This window comes from Oculina patagonica, chromosome 11 (assembly GCF_052425735.1).
Source record: "Oculina patagonica isolate OP01 chromosome 11, crgOcupat, whole genome shotgun sequence".
NCBI classification, from domain to species: domain Eukaryota; kingdom Metazoa; phylum Cnidaria; class Anthozoa; order Scleractinia; family Oculinidae; genus Oculina; species Oculina patagonica.
In genome coordinates, this window is record NC_135768.1 from 7,346,221 (window position 1) to 7,370,216 (window position 23,996).

General features: G+C 39.2%; 4 protein-coding genes and 1 pseudogene across 5 annotated transcripts; 3 read left to right on the plus strand and 2 right to left on the minus strand.

The window, feature by feature from the left end:
* The first annotated feature begins 1,557 nt into the window (after nucleotides 1-1,557).
* Nucleotides 1,558-14,339, plus strand: LOC144630156 (adenosine receptor A2a-like). 2 transcript variants are annotated; one of them, XM_078488448.1, is made up of 2 exons: nucleotides 1,558-2,856; nucleotides 13,446-14,339. In XM_078488448.1, the coding sequence occupies exon 1, from the start codon at nucleotides 1,856-1,858 to the stop codon at nucleotides 2,828-2,830; it is 975 nt and encodes a 324-aa protein (XP_078344574.1). In that variant the 5' UTR covers nucleotides 1,558-1,855; the 3' UTR covers nucleotides 2,831-2,856; nucleotides 13,446-14,339. The 2 variants fall into 2 exon arrangements, with proteins under 2 accessions (XP_078344574.1, XP_078344573.1); XM_078488447.1 differs by lacking the exon at nucleotides 13,446-14,339 and adding an exon at nucleotides 3,464-4,468 and having other exon boundaries at nucleotides 1,559-2,856.
* Nucleotides 6,415-9,170, minus strand: LOC144629599 (uncharacterized). Its single transcript, XM_078487838.1, has 2 exons — nucleotides 7,756-9,170; nucleotides 6,415-7,579 (listed from the first exon to the last, which is right to left on the minus strand). The coding sequence occupies exons 1-2, from the start codon at nucleotides 9,168-9,170 to the stop codon at nucleotides 6,415-6,417; spliced, it is 2,580 nt and encodes an 859-aa protein (XP_078343964.1).
* LOC144629901 (uncharacterized) lies at nucleotides 9,274-10,287 on the minus strand (annotated as a pseudogene).
* LOC144629601 (uncharacterized) lies at nucleotides 12,445-13,419 on the plus strand. The gene is made up of 2 exons (XM_078487839.1): nucleotides 12,445-12,824; nucleotides 13,116-13,419. The coding sequence occupies exons 1-2, from the start codon at nucleotides 12,445-12,447 to the stop codon at nucleotides 13,417-13,419; spliced, it is 684 nt and encodes a 227-aa protein (XP_078343965.1).
* A 3,144-nt stretch (nucleotides 14,340-17,483) lies between the features above and the next one.
* On the plus strand, nucleotides 17,484-18,461 carry LOC144629602 (adenosine receptor A2a-like). Its single transcript, XM_078487840.1, has one exon. It carries the CDS (start codon nucleotides 17,484-17,486, stop codon nucleotides 18,459-18,461), a length of 978 nt encoding a protein of 325 aa, XP_078343966.1.
* The last annotated feature ends 5,535 nt before the right edge of the window (nucleotides 18,462-23,996 follow it).

Here is a 23,996-nt window from a genome sequence, read left to right on the forward strand (position 1 = left end):
CGGAAATTATGTACCAGAAGTTGGCAGGAAACTTACTAACCAGCAGCTACGTAACAAGCTACATAAACCCACTTATTTTTGCAAAATAAATATCCTTTTTGAGCCCAAATGCATCATTGTTTTGCTTAACAAGAAAACGTTTCTCTTTGTAGTATGTAAAAATCGAAATTTATTGTTCGAGCTACACTTGCTTTTTTGTTTATTTTGACGTTATTTTTTCATTGATGAAGTCGTTTTTATTTAATTCAAGGGCATGTAAAACAATATTGCCAAGGAACTAAAAATTGTGTCTTACTCAAAAACGCGAAATTAAAGTGATTCAAAATACAAAATCCTCGCAAAATTGCGAAATGTAAGTGTCGCGAAATATGCGCACCTCAAAATCGCGAAATTAACGTGTCGCGAAAATTTCATGTAATAACGTACGTGATAAGCTACATAAATAATATTCCTTGAGTTTACTTAAGCTTTTAAGGATAAAATTTTAAGATCCGGCATCTATGGATCGGAACAACGAAATTAAATATAATCATCAACTCTTTCTCCACTCAATATATTGCTTGTTATGGACGTGAACAAAATAACCCACGGATCGTGTTTTGACAGGTTTTTTTTCGCCAGATTACCATGCTAAAAAACGTACCAGCTTGGTCGCTTGTAAAAAGCAATAAAAACTACAAAAATTATTATTTTTTGTACACTTTTTATCCAACATTAATTATTTCTATGAAATTAAAAATATATATTTAAAAAGATGATAAAGTTCTTTACCAGTTTTTGACATAAAAACGTTTGATCCACCGTCCTAAAAATACTTTCTAACGGATATTGAAATATTTTTATTCGCGGACTAAATAAAAACAGCTGCACAAAACATGGCAAATAACACGAGCTTTTAATTTTTACGGCAGGAAGTCAATTTTAAAAGTTACACTCGTCATAAATGAGTGTTTATTGTATTGAGCAAATTTCCGTTGGTGGTTTATCTTTTTGAAAGTGTTCGTTTTTAAAAATTACTAACTCGTCAATTTAGTTCTCTGAGTAAAGTAAGCCAAATTGAAGTAGTACGACTAACGCAATCAGAAGCATAAACGTAAGCACAAGATAGGTGATAAGATATTAAGCAAATGCGACATTCGCATAGAGAATCTTAATTAAGCTTCTTTGAAGAACCTACGTCGGTAATACGTTGTTGTGCACCGAGATCTGCCTTAGCGCCCTTTAAAAAAATTCCAGACAAAAATTATTTCATTCTTTTACTTCGAATTCGTTCTGCCTTCTGCCGTATTTCCGAACGTATTCACGCTGTCAATAGCCTTCAACCTTGCTACGCAACCTAAAATGTTTATTTCAGTGGCACTAGCCATCTGGGATTTGACATTTTTCGAAAATTGCGCAAAATCAACAAAATATAAAAATGAAAAGAGTTAAGATCCTGAGTCTCAATTAAATCATAAAAATGAAACGTCAAGTCATGCACCCGAACAATTGACACACCGAAATGTTTCCGATAAAATTTGGGAAAAGTCACGAGTGTTGGCAACTACTGCGTCAATGCTCTTTAAGTAAGACACATTTTTAATCATCGCGGTCACGTTTTGCATTCCCCTCAAGGCCAAATAAGGCTAAACATCTAAAAAGGATATATGGAACTGTCAATCATTTCTAAAATGTTATAGATTTTGGCTTTATCTAAATCCACACTATTATCAGAGATGAAAGCTGGTAAAACAAAGAGCAGCAGGAAGTATAAACATCACAATATTTCTCAAAGCTCTGTTTTTACGAAAGCGTTATATCATTCAGGATATACAGAAAAAGAACTGCATGAGGAATTTCCCTTCCCGGTAGACAAATGAAGAATTCTACAGCAGAGATAAATGGAAAGGCAGATGAAGTACAAATTATATCGCTCAGTTTCAAAGCGATTGCGATTATCGCTGCCATTTTCGGCAACTCTCTGGTGTTCAAAGCGTTTCACAAATTTCCAAGTCTGCGAACTGCATCCAACTGTATTCTGGTGAGTTTGTCGGTAGCTGACAGCTTGACGGTGATTCCGTTCATCCTCCACATTACCTCTATCGCTCTTCGAATTGGAGACAACATCGATGATTCAAGCCATGAGCTTCTGTGCACATTAAGTGCCCGTTTCAGCCTCGTACTCATTTCGGTCATCATTTTGCATCTCGCTTTGATCAGTGTCGAACGCGCAACTGCCGTTAAGTTCGCATTGAGGTACCTCGCAATAGTGACTAATCGACGAGCAGTGATGGCTTGCCTCATTGTCTGGCTGTGGGGTGTTGCTGTTACGTTACTATTTCCCCTGGCTCTGAGAGCAGACAGCAGCGAAACTGCCTACGCAAGGCTTGGCCAAGCTTTGCATCCATGCTATAAAACCCGGGAAAAGCAAGTGCTACCCATGCAATCTTCAACCAGAGGTTATTTCATCTTCTTGTTGATAGCGCTTCTAGTCATTCCCATGTTGATCATACTTTGTTCATACGGATACGTCTTCGTCGTATCTCGCAAGCACAGAAAACAGAACAGAGATCAAGCCAACATACAAGGACTCTCCACCATCGAAGATGAGCTGAAAGGTGCCTACACTCTCGCCATTGTTGCTGGAGTATGTCTCCTGAGTCTCGCCCCGTTGTTGGTGGTAACGAGCTTTCGTTTCTTTGTTGCCTCGCGCGTCATACGCAAACCGTGGATCCAGTACGCCGTTTACGACTTTGCAATGGGTATAAATGCCTCATGTAACCCTGTTATCTACGGCTGGAGACATGAGAAATTTAAAAGTGCATTTCGCAAACTCTTGAAGCGCGCTTAGCGCGTATTTCGCTTCGCGCGAAAAAGGTGAATTTAAGTTACTAAGAACAAAGCAGTGAATTTCAGTTATCACTTCTAGCGAACATTGTGAGATTTTGAGTCTCTTAAGTACGATTTGTAGACGGTATACTTCAGTGTTTGAATATTAAGGTTAGTTGACTAGTGTTGTTTAAAGTTTCAAGTTTTTTAACACTTATTTGTAAATCAACTGTGCACTCTTTGCGCATGGATGTCAATGCCCATCACCTGGCATATTTGTAACATCGTTGTGCGTGCTTCAGAACAACACTATTTTTGCGTGCAAATGCATCATGTCTGTGCTCCAATTTTGTGGTTCTTTTGGCAGTAATATTGCTAAAAAATATTATGCGTCAAGTTGTTTCATTAACTGAGTATACCCTCATTGTCTGGCTGTGGGGTGTTGCTGTTACGTAAGTGTTTCCTCTGGGGCTCAGAGCAGACAGCAACGAACCTGCTTACGACTGGAAGGCTTTACCAACGTTTGCATCCATGGTTAAGTTACAAGGAACAAAAAATGTCAAGCATGCCATCTTTAACCAACGTTTATCACATCTTCTTGTTGATTACGCTGCTTGTCATCCCCATATTGATCATACTTTGTTCATTCGGATAGGTCTTTGCCGTGTCTTATACGCACAGAAGACAGATAAACGGGCAAATCCACATCCAAGGTATGACAGCCATGAAGAACGAGCTAAAAGGCGCCTACACTCTTGCCATTATTGCTGGAGTCTGTTTCCTCAGTATCGTCCCGTTGTGGGTCGTATGGAGGTACTATTACATTGGTGTACTGTTTATCATTCGTAAACCATGCTTCAGATACAGCGTTTACGAGTTTGCCCTGGGTATAAACGCCTGTCTTAATTCTCTTACCTACGGTTGGAGACAAGGGACATTTAGAAAAGCGTTCCGATAGCTGCTGTAGTGCGCCTAGCGAAGATTTCGCTTTGCGCGAAGGTCACTAGACGGAAGAAGGAAAAGTTTATTCAAACAGGTTTCGATTTCATTTGTGAGTTGTAGCGACGAAAAAGTAAATTATACTGTGTTTAGAAAAAACTTGTAGAGAGCGAACTTCATGATCAGTGACTGAAGAAGGAATATATAGCTGAATAGACCAAAGTAACTTCATTTGTCTGTTGTAGCTACTACAGTAAAGTTTTCATTTCTCAACAATGAATTGTAGTTCGAGTTGCATTCTTTGTACATTAGACACTCAGGTTAAGTGATCTTGGAAGTCTTTCTCCTAGTAGGGTTTAAAACAGGTTGTGTGTACTAAGATTAGTACCATTTATGCAAGATTTATTAAAGAAAAGCAATTTTTCAAATATCGAAGCTTAAAATACTGTGCACCAGTATACCGACGATTTGAAAAATACAGTAGAAAAATAGATCAGCGAAGCATTTTTGGCCTGTTCAATTAGGTTTATGTTAGTCGTTTATTGATCAAAAACAATGATTATTTCTTATTCTTGAATAAAGAAAATTAAAATGACAGGCCCCCAATACATTCGTGGATTTCTTTAGACACCTGGCGCTTATAAGTCAATAACCCAACCTATTTTATGGACAGTATTATTGCTGCCGTCCGATTATAACGAATTCATGCTTTGTTAATAAAAAATCGATCAATAAAAAATATCCTTTAGCCAAATTAATTTATAGCACCGAAATTAACACTGTACTCGAATAATAGGCGGTGAAGTAGTTTATATTAGTTTAAAATGAAAATGGAAAAAGCAAAACAGTTGATCTCCAACATAATTAAAACTAAGTTTTAAACAGCTGCCAAATATATGACCAATATGAATAATATGGCACTCACGTTCCTTCTGAAAAATTACAAAATCGACAATTTCTTTCCCTCAGTAAAAGTTAAAAGCTTATTCGTATGTGCGGCGTCCGATTCTCAAGCGGAAGCCGGCTTTCACAAGTGCGATAAGCCTAACCTGCATGAAATCGACATGCGGAAAGAGAATGTTTAGTTTTCTTGAAGAACAATTTGCCGTGTACAAAGGTAATGCACTTCTTGCGCAATGGAACCTGCGTGAGTGTCCTTTACCTCGAAAACAAGTAGATTAAGTGGTAGTGAGAACTACAAACAGTGTACGTTTGCACAAATGTGGAATTTTTTCTAGCTTTGTTTCCTGGTTAAAGATGAGGAAGGTTAGAATTTTGTATGCCAATACACAACAGTGAAAAAGATCCTTCTATCGAGAAGAAAGTGAAAATGGATCCCTCAATTAAGAAATTCAATTTCAGTAGTTTACTTTTTCAGTCAGTGCCAGAAACATGTCATATTATAAATCTTATTAGTAGTTAAAAAAATGAGTTTTCAACAGTTGTCTCAAGTCTTTATTATTCCTTACTTTGATTCATTGTATATGTAAATTTACATTATAACTGCTAGTTTGTTAGCAAGTACACGACTAACCAGGCGATACAGATTGTGATAAAATAAAGGACTATTGTCATTTTTATCATTATTATCAGTTAACAAGAATGAAATAAACAGAAATTAGGTCAGAGAAGTATTTTTCTTGTTCTTAGGTTGTTTCTTTTTGCCTTCTGAGGAGTAAAACTTGTCGCTGCGATCAGTCGCACGAATTCAAACCAGTTTGAATTCGTGCGATTGATCGCAGCGACGAAATGAGCAAAAGCAGCTCTGTCGCAGAGTGTGCACATTCCTGCAACTAGTCGCAGTGACAAAATATGAATTAACCAATGAGAGAGTGTCATATTTTTGAAATATTGAATTGGAAAACTAGTTCACATTACCACTCTTCCAAATTTGCTGCGTGTGCACCGAACAAGATCCTTGTCGCAGCGACTTGTTTTGAAGCAGTACACACGGAGCGACTTGTCGCAGAGACCTATCGCTGCGACTTGTCGCCTAGTGTGTCCCGTCCTTAAGAGGTTTCTGTTCCCGATAATTTTCCATCTTCCCGTAGATCGAAAACAAAGGAAGCAGATGGCCATATGTACAGACAAATTGAGAAATTAAACGAGACTTACCTGTAAGGTGAAGTTTGATTGGAATTCTATGAGTCACCTACTGCTACAAAGGGATCACATGAGATTGCATCACACATGCGCACGTCAGTTTTTAAAGCTCGAATGTGAATGTCGTCCAGAAGTGAATAAATGTAGTAAGTCCCCTCAACTGCTGAGGTTGGTTCACAACCATTGTGTTCATGTAGTAGAGTGTTAATAAACACAATTCTAGGGAGAGGATTGAATATAACAGGGTGGGCATGTGATCCCTTTGTAGCAGTAGGTGACTCATAGAATTCCAATCAAACTTCACCTTACAGGTAAGTCTCGTTTAATTTCTCAATTCTATTTCGTCACCACTGCTACAGGGATCCCATGAGACTTCAAAGCCCAGACATTCACATGAGGAAATACTAATAAAATGTGTAACAACTGGAATTTAATCAAAATGTAATACCTATTCGTGTACAATAGGTCTGAATAAAAGTGAAAAATTTAAACATTTGAGCAAACATTTTAACATGTAAGCCGTCAGCACCCACAGTCAAGGGGTTTAGTAAAGTGCATTTCTAGCTAGTCAATTTTTAACACAGATGTGGCAAAACCACCATTCCCTTGGAAGGGCTTGTTGTAGAATCTGTCAAATGTTCTTTCTGAAGACCAGCCAGCAGTATCTAGAATTTCCTTGATTGGAACAGATACATTTTTTGCTTTTGATGCAGCTGCTGCCCTGGTACTGTGAGGTTTAAAGGTGTTAACATCAACCCCAGCATCTGCCATTACAGAACGAATCCACCTTGATATGGTATCTTTAGAGGCATGGTAATGTGGTTTTACATGACTAAGTAAAAGCTTTGTTTCAGAACCTCTCAGTGAGTTTGTTCTCTGTAGATATTCTTTCATGTGAGTAAAAACACAGAGAGATTGGTCAACAGGGTAGGCTTGTAAAAGCACTGAAGGCACCTTGTATCCTGGTCTACTTTGTTTTATATGCTCTGGTGGGGCAAACTCAAAGAAAGTATCCCCTTCTTTCATAAACTGGGTGTCTAACATGTGGAGACTTTGTCCTCTTTGGGCAAAGACAAGTGCAATTAACATTGTCAGTTTTAGAGTCAAGAATTTCAGACTTAATTCAGTTGGCTTGGGCAACGATGACAAATAAGAAAGGACTTGGTTTACATCCCATGTAGTGCAGTACCGTGGCATAGGTGGTTTACTTTTGTAGATGCCTTTCATGAAGCGGGAGACAATGGGGTGGCTCCCTATGTTCACATTGTCCGTGGGAAGAATGACCGCAGAAGGAGCACTTCTTGCAGTGTTTATAGTTGTGTATGATAATCCTTGTTCATGCAAACGGACTAAGAAATCCAGCACTGTGTTCAAAGGTGGATTGTACGAATTAACTTCCCGTTTAGAACAAAAGTCATGCCACTTCTTGATATAAGGGGCATATTGTTTTTGGGTACCAACTGACCAGGACTGCAAGATGATGTTGGTAGCTTCGCTTGAAATAGCTCGCTGGCGGAAGGATTCCCTGATACTTTGCAAGCTATCAATTGCAACCGCTTGCTGAGGGGGTGAACTGCGTTGCTGTGGGGCTGGAGTAGAAGAGTGTCTGACTGGGGAAGTACTAGGGGGTGGTCTGTTAGAAGGTTCAGTAGAGGTGTAAACCATGGTTGTGTTGTCCATAGTGGAGCAATGAGGAGTCCTGTTGAGTGGTCTTGTTTGATCAATGATACTAAAGGGTGGAAAGGCATAAAAGTAATGAGGTTTCCAGTCCATGAAAAAAGCATTAATAAACTGTGCCCCAGGGTCAGGTCTCCATGAGACATATCGAGGGACCTTAAAGTTAAGTCTCGAGGCAAACAAGTCAATTTCAAACGGGCCCCATCGTTCTTGTATGGCATTAAAAACCTCCTGCGACAAGGACCATTCTGTTGAGTCTCGGTGAGCTCGGTGAGCCCTTGACTCCCTGGGATATGGGTGGCACCAAGCCAAATGTTGCGTTGTATACACCATTCCCATATATTGGTGGCCATGTCATTGCATGGGATTGATTTAATACCCCCCATGGCGTTGATGTATGACACAGTGGTAGTGTTATCAGATTGAACAAGAATGTGTTTCCCATTTATAAGAGCACAAAGGGATTGCAGGCCCAGTAGTACAGCTTTCAGTTCAAGATAGTTTATGTGGTGTTCTTGTTCCTCCAGACTCCAAAGTCCCCCAGTGGAAGTATTTCCACACACAGCTCCCCACCCCGCATTAGATGCGTCAGTGGTGAGAGTGAGGTTAGGGTTGCCATGGCTAATGGCTTTCGATGCATGTATGACATTATTTACCCACCAGGTCAATTCTGTTCTAGACGAGGGAGAAAGGGTCATAATGGCATCAAAATTTCCCTTGCTTTCACGAAGTGCACGAATTTTATCAAGCTCCAAGTGCCTGTTATGCATTTCTGCAAATTCCACTGCTGGAAAACTTGAAACAAGGAAGCCTATGACCTGAGCAACAGTACGGACAGTAGCTGTCCGTTGGTGGAGCAAATTTTCACAAGCAGATTTGACCTTCACTGCTTTAGATTCAGTGAGAGTTACCATCATAGTGATACTGTCGAGCACGAAACCCAAATCTATATTTTGTTGGGGTTGAAGTACAGACTTCACAGGGTGTACAGTGAAGCCAAGCTTGGTAAACAAAGTGACAGTATCCATTACATTTTGTTGACACAAGTGAAAGGTCTGACCAATGAGGAGGGAATCATCGATATGCCCCATACATGTATGTCCATTAGAACGTAGATGTGCATAAACTGGTTTGAGGATTTTCGTGAAAATCCTTGGGGCAGATGACAAGCCATTAGGTAGGCTTGTGAATTGGTAGTATTTCCCTTTCCATTCAAACATAAGGAACTTCCTGTCCTCCTCTGCTATGGGGATGGAATAATAGGCATCTTTGAGATCTACTGATGCCATAAAGCAACCGGGTCGTATGAGCTTGAGGGCAGTTCGGAATGTATCCATTTTGAAATGGTGGTAATCAACAAATTCATTGAGTGGTTTCAAATTGAGTATCATCCTGTGAGTACCATCCTTTTTTGGGCGAATGAAAATATTTGAGATGAAACTATCAGAAGTATAGTTCACTAGCGTAAGAATTTCCTTACTCACAAGTTTAGCAATTTCTGCATCGATGATAGCGATTTCCTCTGGTGAGAAATGGATTTTGTTAGGTCTGGTCCTCTGTGTTGGGGACTCAGCCTCAAACTCAATATGATGATGCTTTATGGCATCTAAAATGACTGGGTCATTAGTCAATGATTCCCACATTGGCAAATGGTGTGTCACCTGCCCTGCTTTGAAATTTTCAGCTCTTTTGTGCAAATAATCTAAATTAATATTTGTGGTGGGCACTATTTCCTTACCTGTTGTTCTACTGGGACTTTGGGAAGTTCTTGTTCGCCTTTGTCTGGGTTGCTGCTCGACCGTGCCCTAAAAAAGGACGGCGTTTGAATGCATTCAGACGATTTAGCGGTCGGTCATAAGGCTTCGACCGTGGTGCCTTGGAGCTCGAGGCTTTATTAGTGTAGGTTGAACCGCTGGTCGCTTTCTGCATCTGTTGTCCGGCACGTTTTAATTCGGACATTTCTTTGAGGTGTTTGGATAAATCGTCGCCAAACAACTTTGTCGAGGGTTTGATGTCCTCTTTACACAGCCTGGTATAAGGCGGATTAAGATCCGGTTTAATGATTTCTCGCCTTTTCATGTTTAGCTTCCAGTTCGCGTGTCCAAATAGGGCAATGCTATCCATCACATGCGTTAAAATTTCGCGCGCGTTAACAGTTTTCGCGCTCTGAATATCTTTGAATAGCCGGTCGGCGAGTATTGAGAGTGAGGATAACCCATGAATAACTGGTTCCTGTACACGTTGGAAAGCCAGATCCACTGACCTGTTCTTTCTACTCAATAAATCCCAGATTTCTTCGTTCAACAGGGTTGGTGTCAGATATTTGCAATTTGCAGGCGGCGGATATTTCTCGCCTCTCTCCTTCACTGAGTATTGCGACAGTTCTCCGGTCAGAATATTGTCGACAAGTGTGGCAATTTTCCCCTAAATATCAGGGGACTTTTTGCTAGTTGACAATAAGGCCTGAGTCAGGCTGTCTAGAAGGTCGTTTTTTGGCTCTGAGTCAGAGCGCGAAGTGTCCGAAGTGGGAGGAGCGGACTTCTGTGTTTGGCCGTTGCTCGAGTCGAGCAATTGATTTGTGGCCGCTGTTATGTCGAGTGAATTGGGCGTCTTATCCAAATCGACTTCCTCATCCTCTTCGTCTGGGTCGGGTTGTAGGAGGAGGTCATCTCTGAGGCTATTGAAAGCTTCGGTTTGGGCTTTCGAAACCTCGGCAAGCTGTGTGAGTGAGCTCTGTAAGCCTTGCAAGACGCTCGCCATGTCGGCCGAGCTGTTTTTCTCTTCAATCCTGACCAAGTCGGTACTGGAATCTGTTTTTTTCCCCGTTGTCACCGCTCATATTCCTCCAGTAGATGATTTGTTCTTTCAAATAGCGTAAATGAAGCGAGTACAAAAGGAATTTTACAGAATTTCATTCAGCAAAAATTTTTGCTGCTTAGTGACGCGCGAAGCGATAAGCGCTGACGTGCGCATGTGCGATGCAATCTCATGTGATCCCTGTAGCAGTGGTGACGAAATAGAAATATGCTTAGAGTTAGAAAATTTTAGCATTCCATAAGTGTAACGTCTGCGTTGAGCTAAGTGGCCCATACCGCCGAAGCTTATCTCGGTTTCTGTAGTATTTAGCAATCAGGAGTATTTATTTTTCCTGCTGAATGGGATGCTATGGCCGGTTTTCATTGTCATGCAATTATAAAATAAATTGGAAACCATTCAACTACAGAAGCTATGAATATTATAGGAGATAAATAAATAAACAATTTCTCTAAGTCCCAGGTCTGTTCGGTGTACCGTTTGCGAATTGTTTGCCGAAACTTTCCACGCAAATTTATAAAGCTTAGTATGGAGACGACACTCAGTATGGCCTCTACTGATGTCAGAGAAACCATCTGGAGCTCAGTTTTGCTATAACAGTGACTACCTTTAGCCCATGATCTAGAATACTTTCACATAAACACCACTTATTATATCTGAAATGTTCACACTGGTGAAAATCAAAAGGAGAGGCCTTTTTAATCGGGCACAAGGCCGATTCGTGTTTTACCCTTTGGGCGTCGTGGTCGATAGTCTCCTGTCGGCCAAAAACGACGGGGATAGCCTGGGCCAATCGGTTTCATTTCAGTTTTGACAGTAAATCGTTGTAGGCACACTGGGTCGACTTTTGGGCTAATCTGCAATCAGGTTCTCTTCTTTGCTTCGGCAGGAGGACAAAGAAAAAAGCCTAAGGGGCAAAGTACTAATATTCACCATTGTGAAACTGTAGTTGCTTTGACAATTTGATGCTATTTTTGTAACTAAAAGAGGTAACGTCATTCATGTCACGCAATGTTTTTGTGGCAAACTTGAAACTGGACGCTCTGCTGGTTTCTACAAATAGCGGTGTGATCTGGCGGTACATTTTTTGAGGCAGACTCCACTTTAAAACTATTTTTTTATTTAGCAAGAAGTGTGTCGATTTTCATTTCTGCACAGTTGGCCGTCAAAGTCGCTTGTCACAAAGAGTAGCTTCGCGCGAAAAAGGTGAATTTAAGTTACTAAGAACAAAGCAGTGAATTTCAATTGTCACTCCTAGCGAACATTGTGAGATTTTGAGTCTCTTAAGTACGATTTGTAGACGGTATACTTCATTGTTTGAATATTAAGGGTAGTTGACTAGTGTAGTGTAAAGTTTCAAGTTGTAAATCAACTGTGCACTCTTTGCGCATGGATGTCAATGCCCATCACCTGGCAGATTTGTAACATCGTTGTGCGTGCTTCAGAACAACACTATTTTTGCTTGGAAATGCATCATGTCTGTGCTCCAATTTTGTGGTTCTTTTGGCAGTAATATTGCTAAAAAACATTATGCGTCAAGTTGTTCCATTAACTGAGTATACCCTCATTGTCTGGCTGTGGGGTGTTGCTGTTACGTAGGTGTTTCCTCTGGGGCTCAGAGCAGACAGCAGCGAACCTGCTTACGACTGGAAGGCTTTACCAACGTTTGCATCCATGCTTAAGTTACAAGGAACAACAAATGTCAATCATGCCATCTTTAACCAACGTTTATCACATCTTCTTGTTGTTGTTTTAAGTAAGACACATTTTCTATCATCGCGGACACTTTGTGCCTTCCCCCAAAGGCCAAATAAAGCTAAACATTTTAAAAGGATATATGGAACTGTCAATCATTTCTTAAATGTTATAGATTTTTTTCTTTATCTAAATCCACACAGTTATCAAACAAAAGAAAGCTGGTAAAACAAAGTGTAACATGAATAATAAACATCGCAATATTACTCAAAACTCTGTTATATTCGTCAAATGTTCTCATTAACTGAGTACCCAAAACTATAAAGACGTTTTTCAGTATCGAAAGCGTTATACCATTTAGGATACAGAAAAAGTACTGTATGAGGAATTTCCCTTCCCTGGTGAAAAATGAATAATTCTACAGCAGAGCTACAAGGAACGTCAGATGAGGTAAAAATTATATCGCTCAGTTTCAAAGCGATTGCGATTATCGCTGCCATTTTGGGCAACTATCTGGTATTCAAAGCGTTTCACAAATTTCCAAGCCTGCGAACTGCATCCAACTGTATTCTGGTGAGTCGGTCTATAGCGGACATCTTGACAGTGATTCCGTTCATCCTCCACATCGCCTCTATCGCTCTTCCACTTGGAGACAACATCGATAATTCAAGCCTCCACTTTCTGTGCGCATCAAGTGCACGTTTCAGCCTCGTACTCATTTCGGTCATCATTCTGCATCTCGCGTTAATCAGTGTCGAACGCGCAATTGCCGTTAAGTTCGCATTGAGGTACCTCACAATAATGACTAATCGCCGAGCAGTGATCGCTTGCCTCACTGTCTGACTGTGGGGTATTGCTGTTACGTTACTATTTCCTCTGGCGCTTAGAGAAGACAGCAGCGAACCTGCCTACGCAAAGCTTGGCCAAGCTTTGCATCCATGCTATAAATCCCGGGAAACACAGGTAACACCCATGCAATCTTCAACCAGAGGTTGTTTCGTCTTCTTGTTGATATCGCTGCTCGTCATCCCCATATTGATCACCTTTTGTTCATACGGATACGTCTTTGTCGTATCTAGCAAGCACAGAAAACAGATCAGAGATCAAGCCAACATTCAAGTGCTCTCCACCATCGAAGATGAGCTGAAAGGTGCCTACACTCTCGCCATTGTTGTTGGAGTATGTTTCCTCAGTTTCGTCCCGTTGTTGGTGGTAACGAGCTTCCGTTTCTTTGGGGCACCGAAAATCATACGCAAACCGTGGATCCAGTACGCCGTTTACGACTTTGGAATGGGTATAAATGCCTCATTTAACCCTGTTATCTACGGCTGGAGACATGAGGGACTTAAAAGTGCGTTTCGCAAACTCCTGAGGCGCGCTTAGCACGTATTTCGCTTATGGCGAAAAAGATAACTTTAAGTTACTAAGAACTGAATAACTAAGTAGTGAATTTCAGTTGTCATTTGCAGCGATCATTGTGAGATTTTAGTCTTTTACTTAAGTACGATTTGTAGACGGTATACTTCAGTGCTTGAATCTTAAGGATAGTAGACTAGAATAGTGTAAAGCTTTAAGTTTTTTAACAACAATTTGTAAATCAACTGTGCACTTTTTGCGCATGGATGTGAATGCCCATTACTAGGCAGATTGGTAACATCGTTGTGTGTGCTTCAGAACAACAATATTTTTGCATGCAAATGCAAATGTCTGTGTTCGAAGTTGTTTCATTAACTGAGTTCCCTAAACTGTGCTAGCGTTTTCATCGAAAGCGTTATACCATTTAGGAGACAGAAAGAGTACTGCATGAGGAATTTCTATTCCCGGGAGACAAAAGAAGAATTCTACAGCAGAGCTAAACGGAACGTTAGATGACGCATCTCGCGTTAATCAGTGTCGAACGCGCAATTGCCGTTACGTTCGCATTGAGGTACCTCACAATAGTGACTAATCGCCGAACAGTGATCGCTTGCCTCATCGTCTGGCTGTTGGGTGTTGCTGTTACTTTACTGCTTCCTCTGGGGCTCAGAGCAGACAGCAGCGAACCGGCCAACGACTGAGAGGCTTTTCCAATCTTTGCATCCATGATTTAGTTACAAGGAACAAAAAGTGTCAACCATGTCATCTTCAACCAACGTTTATCACATCTTCTTGTTGATATCGCTGCTTCTCATCCCCTTATTGATCATACCTGGTTCATACGGATGCGTCTTTGCCGTGTCTTATAAGCATAGAAGACAGATAAACGAGCAAATCCACATCCAAGGTATGACCGCCATGAAGGAAGAGCTAAAAGGCGCCTACACTCTCGCCATTGATGGGTTGTTGGAGTCTGTTTTCTCAGTATCGTCCCGTTGTGGGTCGTATCAAGGTACTATTTCTTTGGTGTACTGTTTATCATTCGTAAACTATGCTTCAGATACAGCATTTACGTCTTTGTCCTGGGTATAAACGCCTGCCTTAACCCTCTTATTTACGGCTGGAGACAAGGGACATTTAGAAAAGCGTTTCGCAAGCTCCTGCTGTGCGCTAGCGAAGATTTCGCTTTGTGCGAAGGTCACAAGACTGAAGAAGGAAAAGTTTATTCGAACAGGTTTCGATTTCATTTGTGAGTTAATTGTAACGATGAAAAATTAACATTATAGTGTGTTTAGAAAAAAAGTTGTAGAGACCGAACTTCATGATCAGTGACTGAAGAAGGAATATATAGCTGAATAGACCAAAGTAACTTAACTTGTCTGACGTAGCCTCTACAGTAAAGGTTTCATTTCTCAACAATGAATTGTAGTTCGAGTTGCATTCTTTGTACATTAGACACTCAGGTTAAGTGATCTTGGATGTCTTTCTCCTAGTAAGGTTTACAAAAGGTTGTGTGTACTAAGATTAGTGCCATTTATGTACGTAGGTTTTTTTCAAGAAAAGCAGTTTTTCAAATATCGAAGCTTAAAATATTACGCGCCAGTATACCGACTATTTGAAAAATACCTTATTATAGGAATACAACGAAGCATTTTAACAACGCGAACAAAATGTACGCGTAATAAAATTAACGCGAATTGTCGAAAATTTATGTTAACATGCATTTAATTAACGCGAATTCTCGTATGGTGTGTGCTTGCATGCAGTTGATTAACGCGAATTTCATGTAATAATTTTTACAGCAACCTGAGCTATTCAAAAGACAAAAGAACAACGTCCAACAACAGAGCTTGAGGTTTAATTCTGATAAACCATATACACAACAAAGATGTTTAAACAGACCAAATAGTGATTTATATTCAACGAATGGGTCTAGGATGTAATACATCCCGTCCCGGCGCTTTCCACTGCCTCTGTTATTCCTGTAGCTTTGACGGAGAAGTAGATGGACGTGGAAACATAACTTTGCCGGAAATGAAGAAGTCTTAAAATAATAATGCTGTAAAATAGCACGACTTTAATTAACTATAACGTTAATAAACGTACATGAAATTAACGCGAATTTTTGAAATTTGCGTTAATTACATGTATCGTTAATTTCCTATAATAAGGTACAATAGAAAAATAGATTAGCGAAGCATTTTTGGCCTGTTCAATTAGGTTTATGTTAGCCTTTTATTGATCAAAAGTAATGATTTTGTTTTATCCTTGAATAAAGAGAATTAAATGACAGACTCCCTATTCAATACATTCGTGGATCTCTTTAGACACCTGGCGCTTATAAGTCACCCAGCCTCTTTTTATGGACAGTTTTATTCCTGCCGTTCGATTATAACGAATTCATGCTTTGTTTACAAAATATCGATCAATAACAAATATCCTTTAGAAAATTTCATTTATAGCACCAAAATTAACACTGTACTCGAATTATAAGCGATGAAGTAGTTTTATATTATTTTAAAATGGAAATTGGAAAATCCAAAAACGTTAAGCTCCAACACAATTAAAAATAAGTTTATAAAAATGTTGAAACGTTTTTGACAGGCAACAGCTGTCAAAACAGGACAAATAAAATGGGTTTCCATGGCAAAAAACAATTAAAAAACAACCATCGTGAATTTCGTTTGTTAAGCAAATTTCCTTTTGACGGTTTAAAATTATGACAGTCAAGTTCATTCTCGGAAAATTACAAAATCGATCATTACTTCCTCTTAGAAAAAGTTCTAGCACAAGTATTTATTGCGATTAGCCTAAGCTTCAGGCGACATACAGGGAGAGAATGTTTAGCTTTCTTGAAGGACAATTTGGTTTTTACGTAGATAATGCGCTTCTTGCGCAATGGAACCTGCGTGAGTGCCCTAAATAGTAGTGTGAATTTTAAACAGAGTACATGTCAAAAATGTAGAATTTTTTCCAGCGTTGTTTCTTGCTTAAAGAACACGAAGGCTAAGATTCTGTAAACCAATTCACGACAGTGAAAAAGATCCGTCGATCGAGAAGAAAGTGAAAATGGCAATCTCAGTAGTGTAGGGACCGGTCAATAAGTAGAAAGGGGAAGGGGGGGGGGGGGGGGGGGTGGGCCGGAGCAGAAATGGGGTCGGGTCATCAGTTTTTGAGCCCTCGAAAAGGGGTTGGTTATGTAGTTTTGACCCACACCTAGGGGGTGGGTCATCTTATTTATATCAGTATAAATTGATAAATTTCTCAAAGTGAGCAGTTTTAAATGATTTTCTAGCGATTTCAGGAGGCCCAAATATAAAAATTTCCCGGGGGAGCATACCCCTTGACCCCCCTAGATGGCTTGTGATCACAGCATCAGTTTTGTTTGTCCCTCTTCAGCCTGTGTAGATTCACTCTGCGCTTTAGGCTTGTACCAGTAAACTCTTTTCTCAAACGCTTTGGAATTATTTATTATTATAGAAAGTGGTTGTAGACAGTTTCTGTCGGCCCAGAGGCCGGAACCCGAGGAGGCACCTTAACATCCCCCGCGTAATAAAGAACTGAATATTAAATGTGTTGGTGTTGTATGAAAAGACTTAAGAGATTTCAAAAGGGTCCCTTCGTTAAAATTAACATCTCACTTAAGACATAAAAATTGTATAGTACACACAAACAATTGACACACCGAAATGTTTCCAATAAAAACATGGGAAAAGTCACGAGTATTGGCAACTATTGCGTCAGTGAGATACATTTTCAGTCATCGCGGACCCTTTGTGCCTTCCCCCCGAGCCTAAATAAGGCTAAACATCTGAAAAGGATATATGGAACTGTCAATAATTTCTTAAATGTTATAGATTTTTCCATTATCGAAGTCCACACAATTATCACAGAAAAGAAAGCTGGTAAAACAAAGAACAAAATATGAGTTATAAACATCGTAATATTTCTCAAAATTCTGTTATAATCGTCAAATGTTTTCATTAATTGAGTACCCAAAACTGTACAGACGTTCTTCAGTATCGAAAGCGTTTTACCATTTAGGATACAGAAAAAGTACTGTATGAGCAATTTCTCTTCCCGGTAGACAAATGAAGAATTCTACAGTAGAGCTAAAAGGAACGGCAGATGAGGTAAAAATTATATCGCTCAGTTTCAAAGCGATTGCGATTATCGCTGCCATTTTCGGCAACTCTATGGTATTCAGAGCGTTTCATAAATTTCCAAGCCTGCGAACTGCATCCAACTGTATTCTTGTGAGTTTGTCTGTAGCCGACAGCTTGACAGTGATTCCGTTCATCCTCCACATCGCCTCTATCGCTCTTCGAATTGGAGACAGCATCGATAATTTAAGCAACCAACTCCTTTGCGAATCAAGTGCACGTTTCAGCCTCGTACTCATTTCGGTCATCATTCTGCATCTCGCGTTAATCAGCGTCGAACGCGCAATCGCCGTTAAGTTCGCATTGAGGTACCTCACAATAGTGACTAACCGCCGAGCAGTGATCGCTTGCCTCGTTGCCTGGCTGTGGGGTGTTGCTGTTACTTTACTGTTTCCTCTGGGGCTCAGAGCCGACAGTGAACGCTCCTATGAAAGGCTTTACCAATCTTTGCATCCATGCTTTAGTTACCAGGAAGAAAAACTGTCACCCATACCATCTTCGACCAACGTTTATTACCTCTTTTTGTTGATATCGCTGCTTGCCATTCCAATATTGATCATACTTTATTCATACGGATACGTCTTTGCCGTGTCTTATAAGCACAGAAGACAGATCCGAGAGCAAGGCAATATCCAAGGAAACCCCACAATGTTTATGAAGGATGAGCTAAAAGGCGCCTACACTCTCGCCATTGTTGTTGGAGTCTCTTTCCTCAGCATTTGCCCGTTGTGGGTCGTATCGAGGTACTATTTTTTTGGTGTACCCTTCATCATTCGTAAACCATGGCTCAGATACAGCGTTTACGACTTTGCCCTGGGTATGAACGCCTGCTTCAACCCTCTGGTCTACGGCTGGAGACATGAGAAATTCAGAAAAGCGTTTCGCAAGCTCCTGAAGTGCGGCTAGCGAGGATTTCGCTTTGCGCGAAGGTGACAGTAACTTTGAAGACTGAAGAAGGACAAGTTTACTCAAATAGGTTTTCGATTCATTTGTCTGTTGTAGCGACGAAAGTAAAATTTTGAGTGTGTTTAGAGAAACTTGGAGGCAGCGAAATTCATGTTCAGTCACTGAAGAAAGAATATATAGCTGAATAGACCAAAGTAGCTACATTTGTCTGTCGTAACCACGACAGTGGAGTTTTCATTTCTTAAGAACGAATTGTAGTTCATTTTGCATTTTTTGTGCATTAGACACCCGGGGTAAGTGATTATGAATGTCCTTCTCCTAGTGTAGTTTAAAAAAGGCTGTATTTCTAAGATAAGTACCATTTTGGAACAACTTTTTCTTTTAAGAAGAGCAATCTTTTAAATATCAAAGCTTAGGATTCCGTGCGCCAGTATACCTATTATTTGAAAAATACAATAGAAAAATAGATCAGCGAAGCATTTTTGGCCTGTTCACTTAGGTTTATGTTAGTCGTTTATTCGTCAAAACTGACTATTTTTGATCCTTGAATAAGAGAATTTAATTGACCAGCTCCCTATTCAATACATTCGTGGATTTCTTTAGACACCTTGCGCTTAAGTCAATAACCCACCCTCTTTTTATGGATAGTTGTTTTTCTTGCCGTCCGATTGTCATGCTTAATCCATGCTTCGTAAAGAGAAACGATCAGTGAAAAATATCCTATAGCCAATTTCATTCAGAGAGCCGAAATTAACATTTTACTGGAATAATAAAGGGATGAAGTAGTTTTTATTAGTTCACGTTCATCAAAAGAAAAGCCAAAAAATGTTAAGCTCCAACATAATTTAAGCTAAATTTCTAAAATGTTAAAACGTTTGCGACAAGCATTTAAACAGCTGCCAAAGCAGGAAAAATAAAAGGGTTCCATGGCAAAAAACAATTTTGAATTGTGTTTGTTGAGCAAACGTGCGTTGGCAGTATAATATTGTGCTTACTGTGAAATGCTCGGAGATATTAGCTGTTAAGCTACTCTTCAAATCCGAGGGAAACAAAGTGACAATATGGCAATCAACTTCCTTCTGAAAAATATGACATCGACAATTATGTTCTCTCAGTAAAGGTTAAAAGCATGTTTGCACGTACGACTGTAAAGCAAGTATATTTTTAAGTATACGATGATTTTCACATGTGCGATTATTTTAAGCTGGAGGCCACAAACGGAGAGGTAGTTTTTTTTCGAAGAGTAATTTGTTCATCAATAATGCGCTCTTTACGCAGTGGAACTTGCTTGAGTGTCCTTTACTTTGAAAGGAGTAGAGTAAATGAAATGTCACAGATTTTACCAGATTTTTGAACCACCAAAATTGATATCTGTGTTTATGGAAACCTAAAAATAATAGACCATTTTTTTTAAAAAATGCTATATTAGGACACAGAAACTGTTAACGAGCTGCTTTGGCTGCGGATGGTTCGGATGGAAACGGATTGCAATTTGAAAAAGTTAGGCAAACGTTGTCAAGTTGTTTCCGCTCTTATTTGAAATAGCGATATTTTTAGCCGTTGCTTGCTCACAGCAGTGTAAAAAAGATACCGCGATTGACGAAAGAGAAAATGGACCCCCCAGTTAAGGAACTCGTTTTCAGTAGAATAATTGTTCAGTCAGTGCCTAAAACATGTTCTATTTTAAATCCTATTAGCAATTGTAAAAAGTAGTTGTTAACAGTTGTCACAAGTTTTTTATTCCTTACTTTGATTCACTGTACCTTTTTAATCCTATTATAGTTAGTCATAATTTTACATTATAACTGCTGGCTAACTAACCAGCGGATACAGATCGTGCTGAAATAAAGGGCTATCATTTACTGATGGTAAAACAACCGTGCACTTCCCAGCTACTTAAGCCTGGTCACTAGCGACGCAAGCACAAGCGCGATCACGCAAAAAGGACAAATTTACCCGGGGTGCCGCGCACGCATCAATGCAATCGCTTGTGCTGCGAGCGAAGCCTCACGGAGAAAAAGAGCTGATCCTTGCGCGTGCTTGCGCCTGTCTTGCGTCGCTAGTGAAAACCAGGCTTTACATGGCTACTCAGGAAAACATTACAATATATATTACTACATTTATTACAGTCCTGTTATTATTGCTAGTACAATTACAATACACTATAATCAAAGTTTGAAATTATTGCTAGTACATTACTTACACTACACAATACACTACATACTGTTACGATATATCAATAACAATCCTAATGTCCTGTTATTATGACTATAGCATACCACACTAAATACGATTGAATATAAATTATTAGGATAATTACTTTTCATTTGTCGAAAGAAGCTAATTTTCCTTTTATTGGCTATTTGGTAGTCCAAGGAATTAAGATGATCCACTTTAGCTAGGAAAAGGGCACGTGACGGATTGATGATTTTTTTTGTGACATTGATAAATAGTCTGTTTACCTACTAAAATAAAAGTGTTAAGAATAAGGTAATCTCCCTCCGTTTGCCTAGTTGATGGAATGCCAAATAAGATGGCGTCGTCTTCAAGATTATTAAAATTAACCCAACAGAAAGGGTACAAATTTAAAATTTGATCCCAGAATGTTGATACAAAAGGGCAATGTACAAACAGATGTCGGAAAGATATATACAAATGACGGTAAAATAGGCTATGGGTATAGCCCCCTGAACATTACATTAAAATTAAGTTAATTGAGTAACATGTAATACAACCTTATTTTCGATTTGCATCATATTTTGTTAAAGAAAGAAGGTAATAAACTAAGAATAACTTGTAGTTCAAATTGATTGATAAAATTTACCACTAATTCTTTTGTGCGACTATTAACTTGCAAATTTCGCCTGATTCTTCAAAAATAATATATAGATTTAGGAAAGCCTAAAAGCGGAGCTCCCCAGTTAATTATTTTGCACTATTGAACTCTGAATCTGGCCATTGTACAACTTTAAGGCTAAGAATTTTTTATTCGTTTTATTTTTTTAATAAATAATAATTAATATTGTTCCTTATTTCTTTTTACTGTGTCCGGGGGGGTACCCCCAAAAATACCATGGGGGTTGCCGCTAGTTTCTAGACTCTGGACCTGTTTTAGAGACAAAAGGTTCAATTTGCGACCCTGTTCCAGTCAAACACTGCAAAGTAGGACCCTGTTCCAGCAATATCCACAATGGAAATATATGAAGATAGATGAAAGGGGCGGAGTTCATAGCTATACTTGATAGTGTTCAATCATGATCTGGGAAAACAATCAACCCTGTTTCAGAGTCAGAGAGGCAAAAAGGATACCCTGTTGAGCGGCACATACCCGTATAGCTCTTATATGGGAGTACCATACCCCCCTTCCGGGTACGGTGTACAGCAAAACCAAATAAGAGAACAAACAAAATCAATCAAAACGTTATAATTCCACCGACAGCATTAAGAAGTCTGGATGGCAAATTATTGCACGGGCATACGTTACCTTCGTGTAGAAAAAAGGAGGGAGGAGTAGGGCTGCATGTCGGGGTAGATAGGCAATATATCACATGGTAAATTAGGCATTTTTGTTGTTGCTTTACCAGCTTTAAAAGAAAGAAAATCACTTAACATTTAGAGTATAAAGGAAATAACAAACATCTACATTTATAATAAGGTTGATTTTAATTTTTTTCATTCACTCATTTATTTATTTATTTTCATTTTCACTATTTGCCTATATTTTAATTTTGAATGGAAATGGCAGAAGTTGTAGCTAAGGGTTTAGAGCATATTGCCCAAACCAAGCTAACTCCAAGCAAACTGGAGTGAAAGCTAACCACAAGCAAACTACAGTGAAAGCTAACCGCAAGGAAACCGGATGAATAAAGCTAACTGCGAGCAAACAGGGGTGAACCTAACTCCGAAAACAAAGAAGTGACATTCTGTCATTGCACCGAACAGGGTCACCCCATCCCCAACCCACCCACCCACCCCCCCCCCCCCAAAAAAAAAGAAGATGATAGCACCTTATTTACTTTTACATTCTTTGACTCCCCTTCCTCTTAAGGGGTTCACCAACAGAAAAAAAAGAAAAATTGAATAATATTTTTAGTCTCAAACTCAGTTTTGTTATTGATACGCAGAAAAAAAATAGAATATGTTTCTGTGTATAAAACTATGCAAGAAAAAATATAACGTCAATACTTTACTATTCTTTAAAAATTTTTTTATTATTTCCACATTTTTTAGTCATGTTGCCCATCTATGGAGTTCAAAAGTAAGCAAGTAGTCACATCGACCAATATCTGCATACTTATTAAAAAACTTTCTTATAAATTTACACAGCATACAGTACATAAGAATGAAATTGTAATGCATATTCTGCAATAAGATTTAACTCACCTAACTTAGATTACAGTACCACCAGTTTCAGCATAACCAATCAAATCGCTTTGTAACTCCACTACCTCCCCCAAGGTCAACCAAGATCATAATAAGACAACTACATTAAGTCTGTGTAGTTGAGGGCTCAAAAATTTGGACACTTGCAGGTCATGTTAACTGGCCAAACAGATTTAAGCTTGGTCATATGTGGTTTCTTACCAGTCAAAACATTGAAAATAGCAATTTTAAACTACCACCATTTCTGCCATTACTGTTTTGGCTGCATATTTTTGAAAAGATCACTTCGTAATGCCTTTGTTTCATCTAACAAGATGTGAAAGTGACAGGTCAATCAAGAAGTCGTTTTCTGAAGTACACTGTAAATAGGTTAACATTTAAAATATAAATTTTGCTTATTTGCAGCTTCTCTTGTGTTTTAATTTACATGTAATTTACTAGTCTCTTAAAAATAGCGTCATGACGACACCCAAACATCGAGCTGGATTTAATCTTTCCTGTTTTCTATTTATGTCCTTGTCCTTGTCTGTTTTTGTGTCGTGCCGCAAATCTGCAACTCAGTTAACCCTGAAAAAAAGTCAAATGCCACAGATTAAATTAAAATTGATTAATTGCATCAATATCAATAATTTATAGGACAAAACACTTAACTGAAGCTTGTTTAACTGAAGCCAAACTACTGGATGCAAAATGATCCATAGATATTTAACAGAGATGTATCAGCACAGACTATTTTTTTTACTGATAACTGCGAAGTCAACTAAATATTTTAATAAACTCAAAGCATCACGCAAACCCTAACACCCCCTCTAATTAAAAGGTTTGGCCTAAACAACCCCCCCCCCTCCCTCCCCCTAGCCCTTTTGGAACTTCCATGACCTTACAGGATGATAATATTTGGTTTTCCTTGTGTAAAAACCTTGAAATTTTTTGAGTTTTTTCCTGCTCCATGTTGTTTTGAGTTCTTGATGCCTTGTTCACTGTTCAACAGAAGATGAGCTGGAACTGCCAAACCACACATGGAATAAAAGAGTGTGAGGGGAGGTGACAAACCATTACCTCCAAGTGAGGAGAGAAAGAAAAAAAATCCTAAAAATAGTTTGAAGAGAGGAGGGACAAACTAACTCCCGAAAATAATGATAGAAGAATAGA

Coding starts and splice junctions, on each gene's coding strand:
- LOC144629602 (XM_078487840.1), top strand. CDS start 17,484: ATGAAGAATTCTACAGTAGAGCTAAAAGGAACGGCAGATGAGGTAAAA.
- LOC144629601 (XM_078487839.1), top strand. CDS start 12,445: ATGAATAATTCTACAGCAGAGCTACAAGGAACGTCAGATGAGGTAAAA. Junction 12,825..13,115: donor GCCGTTAAGTTCGCATTGAG/GTACCTCACAAT, acceptor TGTCGTATCTAG/CAAGCACAGAAAACAGATCA.
- LOC144630156 (XM_078488448.1), top strand. CDS start 1,856: ATGAAGAATTCTACAGCAGAGATAAATGGAAAGGCAGATGAAGTACAA.
- LOC144629599 (XM_078487838.1), bottom strand. CDS start 9,170: ATGTGGGAATCATTGACTAATGACCCAGTCATTTTAGATGCCATAAAG. Junction 7,580..7,755: donor AATGGTCCTTGTCGCAGGAG/GTTTTTAATGCC, acceptor TCCACCCTTTAG/TATCATTGATCAAACAAGAC.